Below are 17,209 nucleotides of genomic sequence, written 5' to 3' on the forward strand. Positions count from 1 at the left end.
AGACAAATTGAAGATTACGAAACATCAACAAGGGACCCAGATGCCCAAGTTCGCTCCTGTCCCTCAGTCAGGGACCAGAGCGATCTTTGCCTTAGACGAATTTCTTGCCAAATTTGAATGATTTCCAAGCCAAAGGTGAATAAAACGGAGCATTACAAGACCATTGAAGATAATTTTTGAGGTTAGCAAAGTGAGATGAAGCCTACAAGCACAAATTCGCTCCTGTCCCTCAGCCAGGGACCAGGGCGATATGTTAGTTATGATGCCTTTCCTCCAAGTTCAAACCACTCCAAGTCAAGGTAAAGGGTGGCAAGGACATTTTGAAGCGTCTCAATGAAGAACGAAGTTACAAGGACCGCCAAAATGAAGGATTTGCACTTCAATACCTAGGTTTGCTCCTGTCCCTCAGGCAGGGACCAGAGCGAAATTTTCATGAGAGCCTAGATTTTGAAGGTTTATCAAGTATCAAGTGTCTAAGGGGGATCAAGAGACTTCATTTTACGCGATGAAAGCAATGGCAAGTTGATGAAAGCAAGCATGAGCACAAGACATTGAAGATCGCTCCTGTCCCTCAGGCAAGGACCAGAGCGATATTTATCATATTGGCCAAATCCTTCCAAAATCACGTTAAGTCAAGATCATGCGAGGTGATAAAGGGTCTAAGGTATCTTAAGAAGGTGATATACAAAGGTTTCAAACGTCAAACGACTATCAATTGAGCTAAGGAAGCTATATCGCTCCTGTCCTTCAGGCAAGGACCAGAGCGATTTTCATTAAATCATTCATTTTCCTTCAAAATCAAGACAAGGCAAGGATAGGCAAGATCAAAAACATCATTTAGGAAGCAATGAATGAAGAACAAAGGTTGAAAGATGACAAATTTTGGCTAGAGCTTCAAGATCGCTCCTGTCCCTCTCCAAGGGACCAGGGCGATAGTCCTCTAAACATCAAAGTGTCTTGTAGAAGCCAAGTGAAATGAGAGTAGAATGAAAGAATAACATTGTTTATCCCTCACAATGAAGATTGAAGTTTGAAGTTACAAAGGTCAAGGAGAAAACACCAGGATCGCTCCTGTCCCTCACCAAGGGACCAGGGCGATGATCTATTTAAGCATTAAAGTGCCTTGTAAAAGCCAAGTGAAGTAAAAGTGGAATGAAGAAACGACATCATTGCTTCCCTCATGATGAAGATTGAGGCTCGAAAATGCAAAGATCAAGGAGAAAGCATCAGGATCGCTCCTATCCCTCACCAAAGGACCAGGGCGATATTTGCTAAAATACTTGTTATCCTTCGGAGATCATGTCAAAGCAAAGTTACAAAGGGTTTAAAACGTCGTTTGGAAGGCAATGAACGAGGAGTTAAAATCAAGAACGAAGAATTTCAAGTAAGAACATAGGGATCGCTCCTGTTCCTCTCCAAGGGACTAGGGCGATATCACCTCAAGAGGCACTCATTTGCAAGGTCAAGTCACCCAAGTTTGAAATTCCTAGTAAAAATGCCAACTTCAACGTAGGGGATGAAGTTTCAAACGTGAAAGATGAAAGATGGAGGACCTAAATGCATAATCGCTCTTGTCCCTCTCCCAGGGACCAGAGCGATGAAGTTAATGTTCATTTTTCTTCCCATGTCTAGGCGCCAACATCATTTTTTAAATTGCATTAAATGTTAAATTTCGATCAAACTTGATATTTTTAATTAAAATTGGCATTTAATGGGTGCGCACAAGGCATTTAATAATTAATTTTGCCTTTTAAAAAACCGAAACAATTAATTACAAAGGTATTTTAATTAATTAATTAAATAAGGAGGTGAGCGCTTGGGTTTTATTTTTATATTTATACAAAAGTCGGCCTCCCTTTATTTAATTTTTGTTATTATTTGCCTTATTTCCAAGTCGGCCTAGAGGCAATTAAGGAGGTAAGCGCTTATATAAAGGGGGTGTGATATGGCATTTTAAAACATCATTCAATCATCCCTTTGCATGCGATTTGGAGAAGACAATTACAAGGTGCGAAATTCCATTCAAAGGGGGTGCGAACCTTAGTTTCCATATCGAGCGAACTTGCCAAGGACATTGAAGATCACGTCAAAGGCATCCCAAAGGTGGCGAGGACGTTCATTTGAAGGAGATCACGTTGAAGCTATCTAATTTCGATTTTTGCCTAGGCGATTTTCTTGTTTTGCATTTTAAGAGTTAAGCTCTTAATTGAGGTATGGCGATATTGATTTATTGTTTTAAATTTAGAATTGTGATCGTCATTGCTTCAAGTTTTGAATTTTGAAATTTTGAATTCCCCTGGCTTAATCGTTATTTAGGAAATGATAACTCAAAGACTTATCATGAAGTTTCCTAAAATTAATCTAATCTATGTTATGCATTGCAATATATAGTTACTTATTATGAAATGTTGTGTAGGTATGGCGACCCCGAAGACGGGAGCATCCACCAGTCGTCCAGCTCTCATGAAGGAAGATCAAAAGACCGAAGAAGTGGAGACCAAGATTGTGTCGAAGTGGAGCAACATTGGAGATACTAACTTGGGCAACTTCAGCACAAAGAAATTTCGAGATGTCCCTTATATTGGCAAGCCATCACCTGTCGCCTGGAGGATAATTGAAAGTGGCATCATTAAGGCAGCCGGCTTCCCTCCAGCAGTACAGTGCCATGAGTTGATGATCGAGTGTGCTCGTCATTATGATCCTCAATCCAGAACAATCGTGTCCAAGGAAGGAAACACTTTGGCATATCTTTCAGAGGAAGCTATAAGTGAAGCTTTCCATCTTCCAGAGCACAGAGATATGATCTACAAGAGCATAGAGGGAGCCAGGTCAATGTACGAAGATGATCCAGATGCTTACCTAAGCATCATTAACAAGAACTGGTTACTCAAGAGTCGTCCTTGCCTGAGTAAGGTACCGAACACACCATACAGGATTGATTTCCAGGAGGAGTACAGAGATTTGATTACAATGCTCAACCGAGTCACAGGTGCACCTCAAGCTTTTTACTTTGAAAAGTGGATGTTCTACTTCATCCAGGTGATAGTTCAGGGAAAAGGAACAATTCATTGGGCTAGAATGATTAGCCATTGCTTGGACGTACAGTTGAGGAGACTCAAGGCTACCAATTCCTTCCACATGAGTTCATACGTCATCTATGCCTTGATCAGAAGCTTCGAGTACGCAGGACTACCTCACAAAGGAGTGATTGGAAGAGGACCCGGCGAGGTCAGAGTGTGTGATTCCTATGTTCACTTGCATCATCCGCCAGGAAGCAACTACAAGTTAGTTAATGATACCTTCACTATGAACATCACAAGGACGTTGCAAGGTGGGATTCACAACAGATTATCTCAGGATGCACAGGAACTAGTAAAGAGGTACGGTGCTTGGTTTATCCAATTTCCGAAGTTTACTTATATCAGAGTTCATGGATGTCCTTCACCTCCATACATGTTGCCGAGATATCCGACAGACAGAATAGTGTTACTTGAGGTAACAAGACAGTTGGCAGCTTATGCGAAGGCATTCAGACACAAACATGGAAATGGAGTTCCGGTACCTATCATATTGGGCAATTCAGTTGAGGTATGTCCTAATGCTTTAGCCATGGATGACGCAGAGAAGGAGTTAGCTTTGTATTCTTTTTCATTCTTTGCTTTGAGGGAAAGCTTTGATCCACATGGATATATAGAGGAGACAGTCGGTAGGAAGTTTAAGCATGAGTTCCAGATTGAAGATTTTATGATGAATCTCTTGGATGATCTTGAAGTAAAAAGAAAGATGCATTCTAGATTGCCTTTGGATTTCATCAGGAAATGCAAGATTTACAGAGTGGCCGACCAAGCACAGGACAGTGGCAGACATCTCCAGTTATCCTATGATCGAGAAAGCAAATCAGTAAGATTAGATTGGAATGAGCCCGAGGTCGTGGATCTAGATGCTTTGATGGCTCCAGTCTTGTCTTGTACTCGCAGATGGGTTGATGTGCAGCATCAGAAGTTGAGAGAGCAAGGCATAACTATGACTTTCACTTTGGAGGAGAAGCCAGCCGAAGGTGGAGCTAGTGTGAGCGAAGGTAATCCTAATCCCAGAAATGCAAATGAAGGCAACTTTCGAAGTGCAAGTGAAGGCGATCTCCATCCAAGGGGCTTGAAGAGGAAAGAGAGACCTGGAAAGAGAGAATCTTCCAAGAAGAAACAAGAGGCCAGCCGAGATCGTTCATCCGGTACATCTTCTCGACAAGAGAAAAGGACACTTGAAGTGGAAGAGTCTATGGAGTCGATGGTTCAGAATGATAAAGAAGGACAGGTACCTCAAGGGTCACCAAGTGGATCTCTCCAAGATTATGAGTTACATGAAGACAAGAATAATGACGAAGTAACATCTCCTCACAGAGAAGAAGAAATATTGCATAAAGAAATACAAGTCAAAGAGACAAGATCAGCCATCCCAGATTGGTTGAAGGAAAGATTAACGAAGGTGATTGTGATCGAGGACGAAGACAATGTGATTGATTTAGAGAGCCTTGTTGGACATTCCCAGGAAGTGACAGAGAAGAGAAAGGCTACCAAGATGTCCAAGATGATTAGAGATGAGACTGGATCCAGAAAATTGCAGATAGCTACACCGACAGTAGACAAGTATGAAGGTGAGATCTTAGCAGAGGAATATGATATAGAGACATTTGAGCTAGGTCCATCCACAGCTGAGCAGACACTAGATGATGCCACAGATTCCTTTGAGGCATTGAAGGACAAGCTTAGAGAAGAAATGGAGAAGAGTAGAAAGCTTGAGAGGGAGGTCGGTGCATGGAGAACGTATTTCAGCCATCTCAATCAGCCTTTGGGACGTCAGGATCCAGCAAGATCACCTATACAGACACTTCCCCTTCAATCAATTGGTGAGGCAGAGAGATTCAGGAGTATGGTCCAGCGTATGAGTACTTGGATGGATAAATCTCATACAGTTGCCGTAGAATTTGCAACAAGGATGATGAAGACTATTCATAGAGCTATTCAGGTTCTTGAGATTATCCACAATTTGATGATAACGGTAGCCGCTTTTGCTCATACCAAGGATGTTATCATTCCTGTCTTGAAAGTAATTAGACAAACGTCGAGGAAGGTCTTAGCGCAGGAAAAGATTATGGATGGAGGACCTCACAGTTTACTTCAGTGGTCAACCTTACTCCAGATGAAGGAAGTTCTCTTTGAGGACATCAGTACTAGGTGCAGTCATGTTGAGGAGGTGATCAACCCGATCCAGGACAGAGTATTTGAGGTACTACGTACCATTCTTGGCAGGAGGATCGAAGTTGAGACAGATGTGGATTTGCAGGAATTGGAGGATAGGATTAAGGTCATCTTTTGCAAGGACGTCAATATCACAGATGAGCAACAGGACCAGATGTTTGCTACCATGCTCCTGATTGAAAAGACTAAGGAACTTGAACTTACATGGGACGCAGCTCTTCTAGATGCATTTGATCAGGTCATCCACTTGGAAGAAAGAATGAAGAATCTTCCCGAGATTCCAATTGCTGAGATCGAGGGAATCGTATCAAGATTCATTGCATATGCTAAAAAGGAGCATTGGAAAGGGAATAAGATTCTAGATGAGAGGTTGTTATAGATGACATGGCACCTTAATTGTCATTGGTCTATGTTTCCTAGATTTTCGTGCCAAATTTATAATTGGCTATGCATTTAATGTTGTGCAATAAAAGGGGAACTTTTGTAATAAAACCCTAATTAGGGTTTAGGTGTCATGATCTTGACCATTGATCTGCTTTTGATCTGGACCATTCATTGTAATTGAGGATGCTATTTATACCCTCATTTCATTTCATTTTTATAAGTTAGATGTGAGAAGAAGATTAGATTATTGATGTATTAGAGAGATTAGAGTTTAGAAGCAATTTACTTTTGTAGCAAGATTGAGTTTTGAAGAAAGAATTCAAACAATTGTTGTACATGATGACTTTGGAATCAATGAAATATTGAAGTTATGGTGTTTTGTTGCAATTCTCTTGGTTATCTTCATGGTTGTTCAATTTTCTTGAATCATTTCTCGATCAAAGTAGTGTGTTAATTCGAAGGACAAAGTGTTGGACTTGATTTTTGGTAGGATTCGCTTTCCAAACCACTAGCTTCTTGCTGATTGTAGGAATGCCTTGCGTGGTCGACTGGAGAATACTCGAATCACTTAACCTTCAATCGTTATTGTATCTTGGATATGTACCTTCGTGGTAGTGTCTTTGATCTTTGATGTATTGAAAAATCATTTGTTACCTTAGAAGATCGCATCAATTTCAATTGAGTTGTTATTTTATGGCAGAATTGAAGTTGGTTGAATCTTGCCAAGTCTTGTCCACATGAAGTCATTCTTAGGGTTAGACTAGATTAGACCTCTTGCAACCCTATCCTTTTGTTATTTTTTGGAAAGCTTGTTTAGTTTAGCAAAATCTTCGGCAACGTAAGGCCCCTTGAGGACACGGCAAATCATAACGACCACTGGTGCTTATCCACACGCAGAGACCCTACCAAAAAGAACATTGGAGTCATCCTAACTGATCCTTCTTGCGAAATCTTCAGCAGTTAGCGACTTTATTCAAGAGAGGATAAGATGCCTTTAGGTATTTTATTCTGTGTATGATGGTGTACAAAATACACGTCAACAGGCACAAAGGGCGTTTTGGGGGACCATAACAGATATGCGGCTAGAGCGATTGATAAATACTGACAATGACTTGGTTCTTGCCGCAGTCAAATGGATTCTGGGGAATGACTTTTTAGTTAGTGAGGATCGGTATCGGCTGAATTTTGATATTACATCTTGTTTCGTGGGTTCCTTACTTGACCTTGGGTCTCCCAAGGATATAATTGCAAGGATGACGTGGGGGTTGTTTGGAAACGAGCTTGTTGGCGGACTAGACTAGATTCTGGAGGTGGCACAATACAGGGTGGGCATAGCTATTGCGATGGACCTTAAAACATATTTTGAAAAAGATGCAGTAGTGCCTTGGTGGCCCTTCGTGGCCAATTTCAGGAGCTGTTCTCCTGAAGATCATCAAGTGCATTGTGGTCATGCCTTTGAATTCCTCAAGAAGGTGACAGGAGAGGAGTTGACATTTGATAGGGAGTGGCTAGAGAGCTTCTAGTTCCTAGTGGAAAATTGGGATACGGACAACAACGATGAAAGCGACATGCCCAACGAGAAGGAGTTGCTCCAAATGGATGAGGATGTTGATGAGGAGGATGACTGGGGAGACAACCCCTAGGCTTGATGAACTATCCTTGCTTGCTTGTGCTTAAAAGAAAGAAGTTAAATGTTTTCCTTTTTGCTTTAAAACAAAAACCTCACAATTTTGCAAGTTTTGAGAAAACCCATTTTGAAATTTTACAAAGTATTGTAAAGGGTTATGAGTGTATGTGCATAGTTGTAAAAAATTACTATATAAATGAATATACATGTAAGCTAATTTTGATACCATGATTCCTTGCAAAAATTGACTACGCATGTGTGTTACTCTTTTGTTTTGTAAAAAAGTTCTTTCAGCCTAATCTTAGTTAACTCAGATCTATAATGCATGAAAAGAGTATAATTAATAAGACGAAGAGAAAAAATTTCTTGAATAAATGTGAAAATTGACGTTTCTCCTTTTTAATTATACTTTTGGTTTTTGTAGCAAAGGACCCCAAAACACCGTATACAGAAAACGATATCGGGTAAAGAATACCTAATATTCAAAACGTTCAAAACAATAAGTTGAGCACTTACGCTCGAACATTAGCATGTTCTGTTCTTACCTTAGGGCAATTTTGAGTGCGTGGTTTTCTGTTTCTGTATTCATTGAGAAGACGTGTACTGATTCTCGTTGTTCATCAAATTTAGTTAACAATTCATAACCTTAACCAAAGTATACCAAGGATCACACACTTTTGCAAAATTTGCAAAAAGAAGAAGAAAAATCAAGACCAAACAAGGCAATCCTTGAAAGGGGACAAATGTGCAGTAACACTTCTTGGAAATGAAAAACAACTAACTAATCCTATTCTAACATAATCTACTACAAAAATTGATGTTAAACGAAACCCAAACATGGATTTTGAAACAATTTATTAAACTTGCATAGCTATTTAATTAAATTTCATTTTCTTAAGTCATGCAAAGCAACATTCAAAACCTTAAATGGAGCTACATGTCTAGGTGGTGTGTGTATGAGATCCCCTCACACCAATTACAACCAAGAAGCTAGGTCACCTCTATCTCAACTAGGTTCTTGTCTTCGACAGTACTTGGACACACTTGCACTCACATTTTCATCAATAGCTTAATCAATATTCAAAATCGAAATAAGATTACACAATCATTCTTACATCATCATAATCTGTCAAATTAACTAATTATTAATTTGAAAACGTCATTAATCAAAGTATGTCAAATCGAGATGTGACACAACCGATTGGTAATCCGATCTTCTAGTTGAATACTCTAAGAATACTTTTGCATGTGAAATAATGGATGGGAAGATTTAGGATGATTGATACAATGTAATTGATGATATTATCTATTATAAGGACATAATCTACTTGGTGCTTGAATAAAAAATGGAAAAAATTCTTGAAGTTGTTCATGATACACCTCAAGGAGGTCATCAAAGCTACTTCAAAACTTACGAACAAGTGAGGGAGAGTGTGAAGACCCTTTGTCCTCTATGCCGGTAATTCCCAAATATTGAATGCAAGTGTAATTTTTTTGTTGTTTTGGTTTTCTGATTTTTTTTGCTTTTTCAAAAGGGTTTTGACAATTGAAGAGATTGCAACAAAACTAATGCTCTTAAGACTGGAAACCAATTAAATACATCTATCTTGCTACGACTACAAAGGCTAATTCCTTAAATGCAAAAGATTGGAGGCTTTATTGAAGTTCAATACAAAAAGCAACTGCTACAGCATGATTGAACCTGGTATTTATGATCAAACTGCTGTATTATCCACTTGTTCTGCTCCAAGAATGCAGCGCTAGCCTTCCTATGATCAGCCACCACCCTTAATATTTTTTTAGGAATTTATTTAGCTCTCCTTTGCAAAATCGCCCCTCTTATAGGTTCGCCCAACTTGCTGCTGTAATGCAGTGATTCTGGAGTTGGTGTGCAGCCTGAAAATGATGAGTGATAGCTGGAACACTATCGCCAAACTTAGTTCCCACGATATGCGTTTATTAACCCTCCAAACTGATTATATTCAACCACAAACTTCACTGATTGAGCCCGAATAGATCTTCTGATTGAAGCCCTCTCTGAATGCCAAATTCACTGGTTATTTCACCAATTCAGATGGCTGCAACATTGAAGATTTCCCGTTCTTCAATGGCTGTTTGTAAGCAGAAACCCTGATCTCTTCCCACAAGCATATTCAAGAAAAAAAGAGATGCAAGGCCAATAATGAATCGAACTTCCCTTTTTAATCTTATATATCCTCCAAGGAGAAGTTCGAACTTCTTCCAAAAAGCACCTTTTATCATTAAAATGTTATAATATTTCATTGGCATCATTAATGAAATTAACTTTGGGTTATGTGCTCATAAATAATTAATAAATTCGGCCCCCTCCTCATGATGTCTAGATCCTTAAATTATAAAATTAAGTTATAACTTTATATTCACCTTATTTAATGAATAATTTGGCCACATAAACATTAATATCTCCCAAAATACTTAACATTTTGCTATGTCGTCTGAAACGGGAGTCCACCCTGCTTTTCCCCATGTGACCATATACTCCTACTAAAAATAGAAAGGGCCCTTCTCGAACATCCCAAGACTTACTATAAATGGTAAGTATAGCAAATGTAGTCTAAATGGAGCCAAACTGAAGCACACTGAATCCTGGAGAAGATGCCAATGGTAGGAGACCCTCTGTCCACACTCATTAGCCTATGAGGGTCAAAATGATATGCTAATCTACCCTGATAACTGGTGTCAACTAGAAGGGGACATCTTAGAGAGAATTGCTTGGAAAGGATTGAAGATTAGCGTAGTCAAACATTCAAGAGTATGTTGTCTACCAACTGAATAAATCAAAACACACTTTCCCAGAGGTTTATTGCAGCCCCAACCTATCCCTAATTAGAAGGGGGAGAGTATACGAATATCAATGGATTTCATCATAAGGCTGCCCAAGTTATAGGGCAAGGATTGCATTTATGTTGTATTGGACCAGTTAACTAAGTATGCTCACTTTTATGCCATATCCTTTGAATATAAAGCACCACAAGTTGCATATTTATTCTTTAAAGTGTTTAAGCTCCATGGATTGCCTCAAAATATTGTTAGTGATCGAGATAGCAAGTTCCTTAGTGTGTTTTGGTAGGAGCTCCTCAAATTAGTAGGTATAGAGTTGACACTGAGCACAAGCAATCACCCATAGACAAATGGACAAGTAGAAATAGTAAACAAGTGGGTTGAAGGGTAGTATCTAAGGAATTGTGGCCAGTCATCAGAAGGCTTGGGTCAAGTGGCTGTATTTGAGAAAACATTGCTACAACACCACTTACCACATGAGTATAGGCATGAGACCCTTCATGGCTTTGTATGGTTATGATGCCACCTTTTTTGTAGACTTGGTTATTTTGGATGGCGAAGCACCTCAAGCCAGGGATCATAGGAAAGAACATCAAAATATTATTAAGGCTCCAAAGAAGAATATTCAGCAAGTTCAAAACCAACAAAACGTGTATGTTGATAGGCACAAGATAGAGAGGACATTTGAAGTTGGGGATATGGTGTACTTTCAATTGCTTCCTTATAGAAAAATCCTCAATTAAGAGGAGTGGTGCAAAAAACGTAAAACCCAGATTTTATGGACCCAATAGGATCATACAGTGGATTGGGAAGGTTGCCTATGAGTTGGAGCTACTTGAAAATATTAAGATTCATAATGCGTTCTATGTTTCTTGCCTTAAAAGGGCATTGGGGCAGCACATTACACCTTTGGTAGAGTTACCACCGTTGGATGAAGAGTACAAGCTGATCTTAATTTCAGCAACTATCATTGATGTTAGGGAGAAGAAATTTAGAAACAAGAGTATTGCACAATACTTGGTTCATTGGAAGAATTTGCTTGTGGAAGATGCCGCATGTGAAGGAGAGTAGATTCTTCAGCACCAAAATCTATAATTGTTTGAGGACAAGCAATTTTGGGGAGGGAGGACTTTAATGCCGCCTCCTTAGACCTAGGCATTTGGGAAGTTCCATTAACCTATTTTAATCTCGTAGACTAATTCAGGGAATTGAAAGGGGAATAATTAATTAGTGAAAATAAGTTGCCTTAAATTACTGTTGGAGGCAGCTTGTATTTGATTAATTTTTATAAAGTGACTAAAGTCAGGTTCAAAAAACAAAAAATAATATAAAGTCACTCTATGTGGGTCTAAAGGATTATTATTTTAATAAATGGTGAATTTAAAATATAAATTCCAAAATTTTTATTGGAGGTTATAAAAAGAGGATGAACTTGGTCATTTTATTTCTGTTATTGTGAAGTTTGGATAGAATATTCAACGTAAAGCCTAGGACGAAAACCCCAAGGGTAATTTGGCTTCGAAGATAAAAATTTTCTTAGCCAAATCAGAGGTGGATTCAGACAGGATTTACAGTTGCATTTAATGGAGAAATAGAGATTTTGAGCTAAGTTGCCAGTTGCAGGCGTCAGACATTTACAGGTACAAATTTATTAGGATTTGCTAGCAAATAATAAATTTGTAAGTGCTGTGTGTGTGAGTGAATATATATCAAAGATTGCAGTGTTATGTTTGCCATTGAAAACAAAAATTATAATATAATTTTTTATGGTGAGCTGGATGCATATTCAGCTGTACCATTTGAGATACTTAGAAAGAGGCTGTACAATTTCAGAAAGTATCAAAGAGGCTCAAAGAATTTGTATTGGAAGCTTCAAAGCAGCATTTGGTGAGACTCTTAAGGTCAAGGCAGCCCTCCTCAAACTTTCGTACCATGTCTGTGTGGCCGTACAGCTCTTGAAGGGGAAAGATAGTATTAAGGAGGTGCTGATTGGTTTGTAGGGAATGCTGATTGGACTGTGTAACGGAGTCAGCACATGGAATTATTAACATTTTTATTTATTTGTGTTATCATTCTTGTAAGGGAATTTTGTATGTTTCCAGTTTGTAACAACAATATTCATATTTATCAATAATATTTGGTGCATAAATATTTGTCAGTACAGTTGTAAAATAAATTTGTTACAAGCATCTAGAATTTGTGAATATTAATTCTGGGCATCTATTTATGATATAATGCAAACTATTCGATGAAACGTCTGTATAACTTGTAAAACTTGTGAGTCGGGTCAAAGTTTTTTTGGTTAGTGTTTTACAATATAGAGTTTTAGAGTGAAGACTAAAAATAATGCTCGAGGAATGATAAAAAACCTAAAAATAAAAACCAATAATTAAAATAAACTAATCTAAATTAAGTCACTTAGTGACTTTATTTCAAAAGTAAGTCTTAATAATCTCTAATACTTTTTGATGAGCAATTTCCATAAGTGGCCTTTCCTTTTATGATCATTCTTTCATGTTTATTGTTAAACACAAGGCAAGGGGACATGCATTCTAAGTCGGAAGAAGGGGACATGCATTATAAGTGGGAAGATAGTGGGAACACCTTTATGTTTAATAGATAAGAAAATCCAATTTTGATGACTAACTTTTGTTGCTGGTTCCTCCTCAGAGTCAATCCTTTCCAATCTTATTTTTGGCATCTTGCAATCCTTGTAACCTAAAATTTGGTCAAAACTTATCTCAATGCAGCATCTGAGAGGGGATTAGAGGCAATAAACATCAGATCCCCTTCTTAAGGTCGTACATATTTAGTCTTTGGTTCAGAGATAGTGCTTATAAGCCAAACAAAAGAGCTACCTGCATGTTTCAGAGTCCATATGCAGTATAGAGATGACTGCAGTGAAGGACTCCAGGTCCACATTCAGACTATGACACACCTGAACTGTATTTTTAGGACTAATTTACTGACTTGTAATGCTTTTTTTACCCGTGGAGGGATTTTGATCCAAAACTGAAACACATGTTGCATAACTTGAAATCTGATCTAGAAGCCTTCGGTTTTACCACATTTTATAGATGGGATGTAGAAAGTAGAAACGCTCCCCCTTTGGCTTTTCACAAAGCCTTAACATTTATCCTATTATGTTTCTGGATGCAACATAGAATTAGAAGTATGCAAAAGCTTAGTTGATTCTAGGCCTGCCATCTCTGTATTAGTTTATACGGGATAATTTATTTTTGTTTAGATTATTGACACAGTTAATGCCAATATAACCAGGGTTTTCTTCCCCCGGGTATATACATGGAGGGAAATCTCCATGCAATGTATTTTTTGACATTTTGATAACAATCTAGTAAGAACTATTATTTGTGATCTCTAATTTGTTTTCAGCTGTATTTGCAGATAATTTTCCCCTAACTACACAAATATTTTGTATTCCTGATGTTGGATCATGGCAGGGGTTATTTCTCACCATAAATGAATTGCTTACTTTTGTAGTTGTTGGTCATGACTTGTGATTCATGAATGTATTGTTTTCTTCACTTTGGGAGCAGAGACATATATTAAAAGCAAATCAGATGAAGCTATATTTTATCTCAAATTAAAAAGCTAGTAAATTCTGTTACAATTCTATCTTAAGTACCTAGATAAAGCATAAAAATGTTAATCTTTCACAAGCTTGGTAAAAGTCACATTTACCAATTGAAAATAATTTTAAAAAGAAATAAAATTCAGAAAAAAAATCTTTTTATATGCATAGTACATTGAAATTAGAATATAACAATCTAAAGCAATGGATATTCTGAAAAAATAATCTCAGAGTACTTAATAAGATTGCATAGCCTTTGAAACCATCAGGTATAATTTTGCACAAGTAGTGGTAACATATCTAGCTGTCAATGCTATTATGATTATGACGATAATAATGATTTTTAGCATCATGTAGACGAAAGTGGTCTATAGGACCTAGCAAAGTATAGACAGGTTGGGCAAGTCTAATATCTGATCTCCCTTTTGTAGTGGAAGTGAAGCAACAATTCTAATGCCTTGATAACAGAATGCATACACAAACCAATTGTAGTAATGACTTTGTACTTTGATTATGTATTGGCACATGAAGAAGCCTTGAATGCATCTTTGTTCACAACTGCATTAATTCTGCCTTCAATCAGACTTGATGCTGAATAGTTGGCTATATAATTGTATATTAATCCTACAGTAGCTTGGATGTTATCTGCCTCAGCTTTGCTTCCTCTGTCCATGAAGATGCTCTTAATAAACCTTTGCAATTTATTATGGACTTCATTTCCTAACATATTTTTAATCTTTTCTAAGACTGCCTCAATATGTTTTGCAGCAACCAGCCCCATGCCCTTGGCAAGTCCAATCCTGTTTGCTTTATCTGCTATGTTAGCTTTGCTGCACATCAAATCTATCTTCTCACTAACATAAGCCCTGTCATCAACCTTCTGAAGTAACATGCCAAGACACCTATGTAGCAGCCCAGAATGTTCATTATCACTGATGTACAGTTCGTATTGCCTACAAAGAGCATCTCCAAGAGATAAAACCCATTTTGGTTCCCTGATTACATTCAAAGATTTTGCAAAAAAATCAACTATCATGTCATCCCATGTTTCCTGCTCCATTAATGTTTCATCCTTCGAATCTTGTCTATTACTGATGTATGCTTTCATTCTTGGAATTTCATCTTCCCAAAGTGCTCTAACATTTTTTGGGAAAAGTGGTGCCAAATAATGTAAAACAGTTAGAATGTGTACAGTAAGTTGATTCCTTGCCAGAAGGTTGTGCAAAAGCACAACCAAACGTGCAAATAGCTCCTGGATAGTTGGCAAATGATTAGGAGGCGATTTCATTTCTGTGAATAATGGAATGCCACAAACAATTCTACCTCTTGCCAACTCTGAAATACACCTGCAAATGGTAGCCATTGCTGGAGTGTAATTTGATTCAATTATAGCCTTAAACAAAAATGGCCAAAGAATTGTCTCTATCTCAGGAACAGTTATTGTAAGTAAAAGAAGCCCTTTCTCAAAAACAGCCACTGAAGCCTCATTTCTAATGTAAGTTTTGGTAAAATCAAATTTTAGAAAACCTGTTGCTTTCTTTTGCTGTTTTTGGTACCGTGTGACTTCTTTTTCTTTAATGGTACACTGTTCTACAAGGAACTCCAGAAACAACTCTCCACAACTGCGTTCCATGATATAGCCCTGGGAGGCCATTACCACAATTAACTCAGCAACACGCTTCCGAATGCTCAGATCCTGCTCATTCAGCAGTGATATCACAACTGCAATAAGATATTGTCTACTTCCATGCCAAGATTTACACAACCAGGATAACAGATGCTTCACAACACAGAGTGCCTCCACCTTGAGAGAAATAGCATTTTTCTCTTGACAAGTTATTTTGCCTATAAGGAAAGTGAATAGATCAGGGGGGTATGATAACCCTACAGTAAGAAAGCACTGCACCATCTTGTTGTAATTCTTCAGTGCTGCTCCAAATTCAGCATCATTAGTAACAGGAAAAGCAGTGACCAAAGGAAGAAGAGTATTCATAACAACAATAACATCCTTAAAATCCAGGATTGGGGGCCCGCTGGCTGACATTAGCGATGCATCAAGAAGATTATGTAGGGTGAGCGTTACCATGTATGCATTGCTCTCATTCTCGACTCTTTTGTACAATCCTAATATTACAGGAAGCAGTCTGGAAAATACCGCCTTTAAATGTGACTTGCTGATAAGCGCTGCCATCTTTCCCAAAGAATCAATTGCTGATAAGGCCACTTTAAGCTTACCAGAAGTGGCCCAAACATCAAGTAATAAATCAAATGTAGAATGCAGATGAACCTGAACATCACTGCCAAATGGTGGAGCTGACGGAAAGTCTGCATAGTACTGCAAGGCTGCTTCACACCAGCATTTGATTGCATTTGCAAAAATGGGGCGTTGAGCATCCGTTGTCTTTCTAAGAAGAGGCGAAACTTGTGAAAGAACATCTTTCAAACGTGGGGTAAATTTTGACGGCTGTGCAGATGCAAATTCTGCAAGTGTTTGCACCATGTCGACAACAGAAGTTCTAGTAGATAGGTGAAGAAAGACTTGTTGCAACATGAGATCAGGCAGGCGTGTGCCTATTGCAACAAGTAAACTACATGCAGCCTCTTGTACACCACCATCTAAATTGCCCTTATAATTAGTGGTAATTTGAGATGCTGCAAGTTTGGTTAATGCGTTCATGAGATCAGCATCGGCTTCTGTTTCATTCATCACACTAACAGTGAATGCCATAATTTGATAAACTTCTGGAACATGACTAGACGGTCTTCTTCCACCTCGGACCAGTACTTGAGTACAACAGTCGAATATGGGTATTGAATTAAAATAGGCATTTTGCTGTAAAGAAGCCATTGCAGCTTCTCTGACCTTAGCTGACTCATCTGCTAGAGCTCCAACCAGCTTCTTTATAACCTCTAGACCATCATGAGAGTGGGATGAATCCATCAATCAAAACAATTTGAATTGAATTCTTCAAAAATTGCTGTTCACAAATTTGTTTTGGAAAAACTTCTATCAAAGATCCATTTTACTGAATGCAAAGGCTTAAGGCGCTGTGCAAATCAGAGCAATTTTGGCAGAATACATACCTTCAATCTTTTCAACTAAATTGAAGATGATCCCCTGCACCCGGAAGCGATTTTTACCGAATGCAAACGCTCAAGGCCTGTTCAAATTTGAGCAATTTTAGCGGAATACAAACCCTTAGTATCTTTCCACTAAATTGAAGATGATTCCCTCCACCAAATATCAATAAGATGTTTGAAGGCTTCAGTTGGGGGGAAAAAAATATCACGGAAAGTCGTAATGCAGGCCTTGATTTTACCTCTATTTTGTCGTAACTTAGTTTTTCTTCTAATTGATTTTACCTTTATAATATTCATTTTGCTTTCCTATTGCTATAAAAAGCCTTTGGTTAGGCGGAAGCTTCGGCCGACGTAACGATAATATAACTGTATGTGGTTTTATGTGATTTGTTGTTAATGGCTGAGATATTTATATTCCCCTGCATTTGACTTCTCGAAACCATCCAGGAA

At 38.2% G+C, this 17,209-nt stretch overlaps 2 protein-coding genes across 21 annotated transcripts in view; one reads left to right on the forward strand and one right to left on the reverse strand.

Annotated features, from left to right (window-relative positions):
- The window catches only part of LOC131053546 (uncharacterized), a 214,637-nt gene extending 200,906 nt beyond the window's left edge, over positions 1-13,731 (forward strand). For 3 of the 20 annotated variants that reach the window (XR_009359374.1, XR_009107720.2, XM_057988164.2), the window contains exon 12: positions 13,492-13,625. Coding sequence is in view for 14 of the 20 variants with exons in the window: in XM_057988164.2 (XP_057844147.1) it covers positions 13,492-13,495 (4 nt within the window). In the remaining 6 variants the exon portion in view is untranslated. Of the gene's footprint in view, positions 1-11,919; positions 12,194-12,756; positions 12,950-13,491 lie in introns of those variants that run through there. The other 17 variants (XR_009359375.1, XM_059213910.1, XM_059213906.1 and 14 more) reach the window with 14 other exon arrangements.
- A 122-nt stretch (positions 13,732-13,853) lies between these two features.
- Positions 13,854-17,001, reverse strand: LOC131053559 (protein SHOOT GRAVITROPISM 6). The gene has a single exon (XM_057988181.2). It carries the CDS (start codon positions 16,617-16,619, stop codon positions 14,190-14,192), a length of 2,430 nt encoding a protein of 809 aa, XP_057844164.2. The 5' UTR covers positions 16,620-17,001; the 3' UTR covers positions 13,854-14,189.
- Between the last annotated feature and the right edge of the window lie 208 nt (positions 17,002-17,209).

The sequence above is a fragment of the Cryptomeria japonica genome, chromosome 2 (assembly GCF_030272615.1).
Source record: "Cryptomeria japonica chromosome 2, Sugi_1.0, whole genome shotgun sequence".
NCBI lineage: Eukaryota > Viridiplantae > Streptophyta > Pinopsida > Cupressales > Cupressaceae > Cryptomeria > Cryptomeria japonica.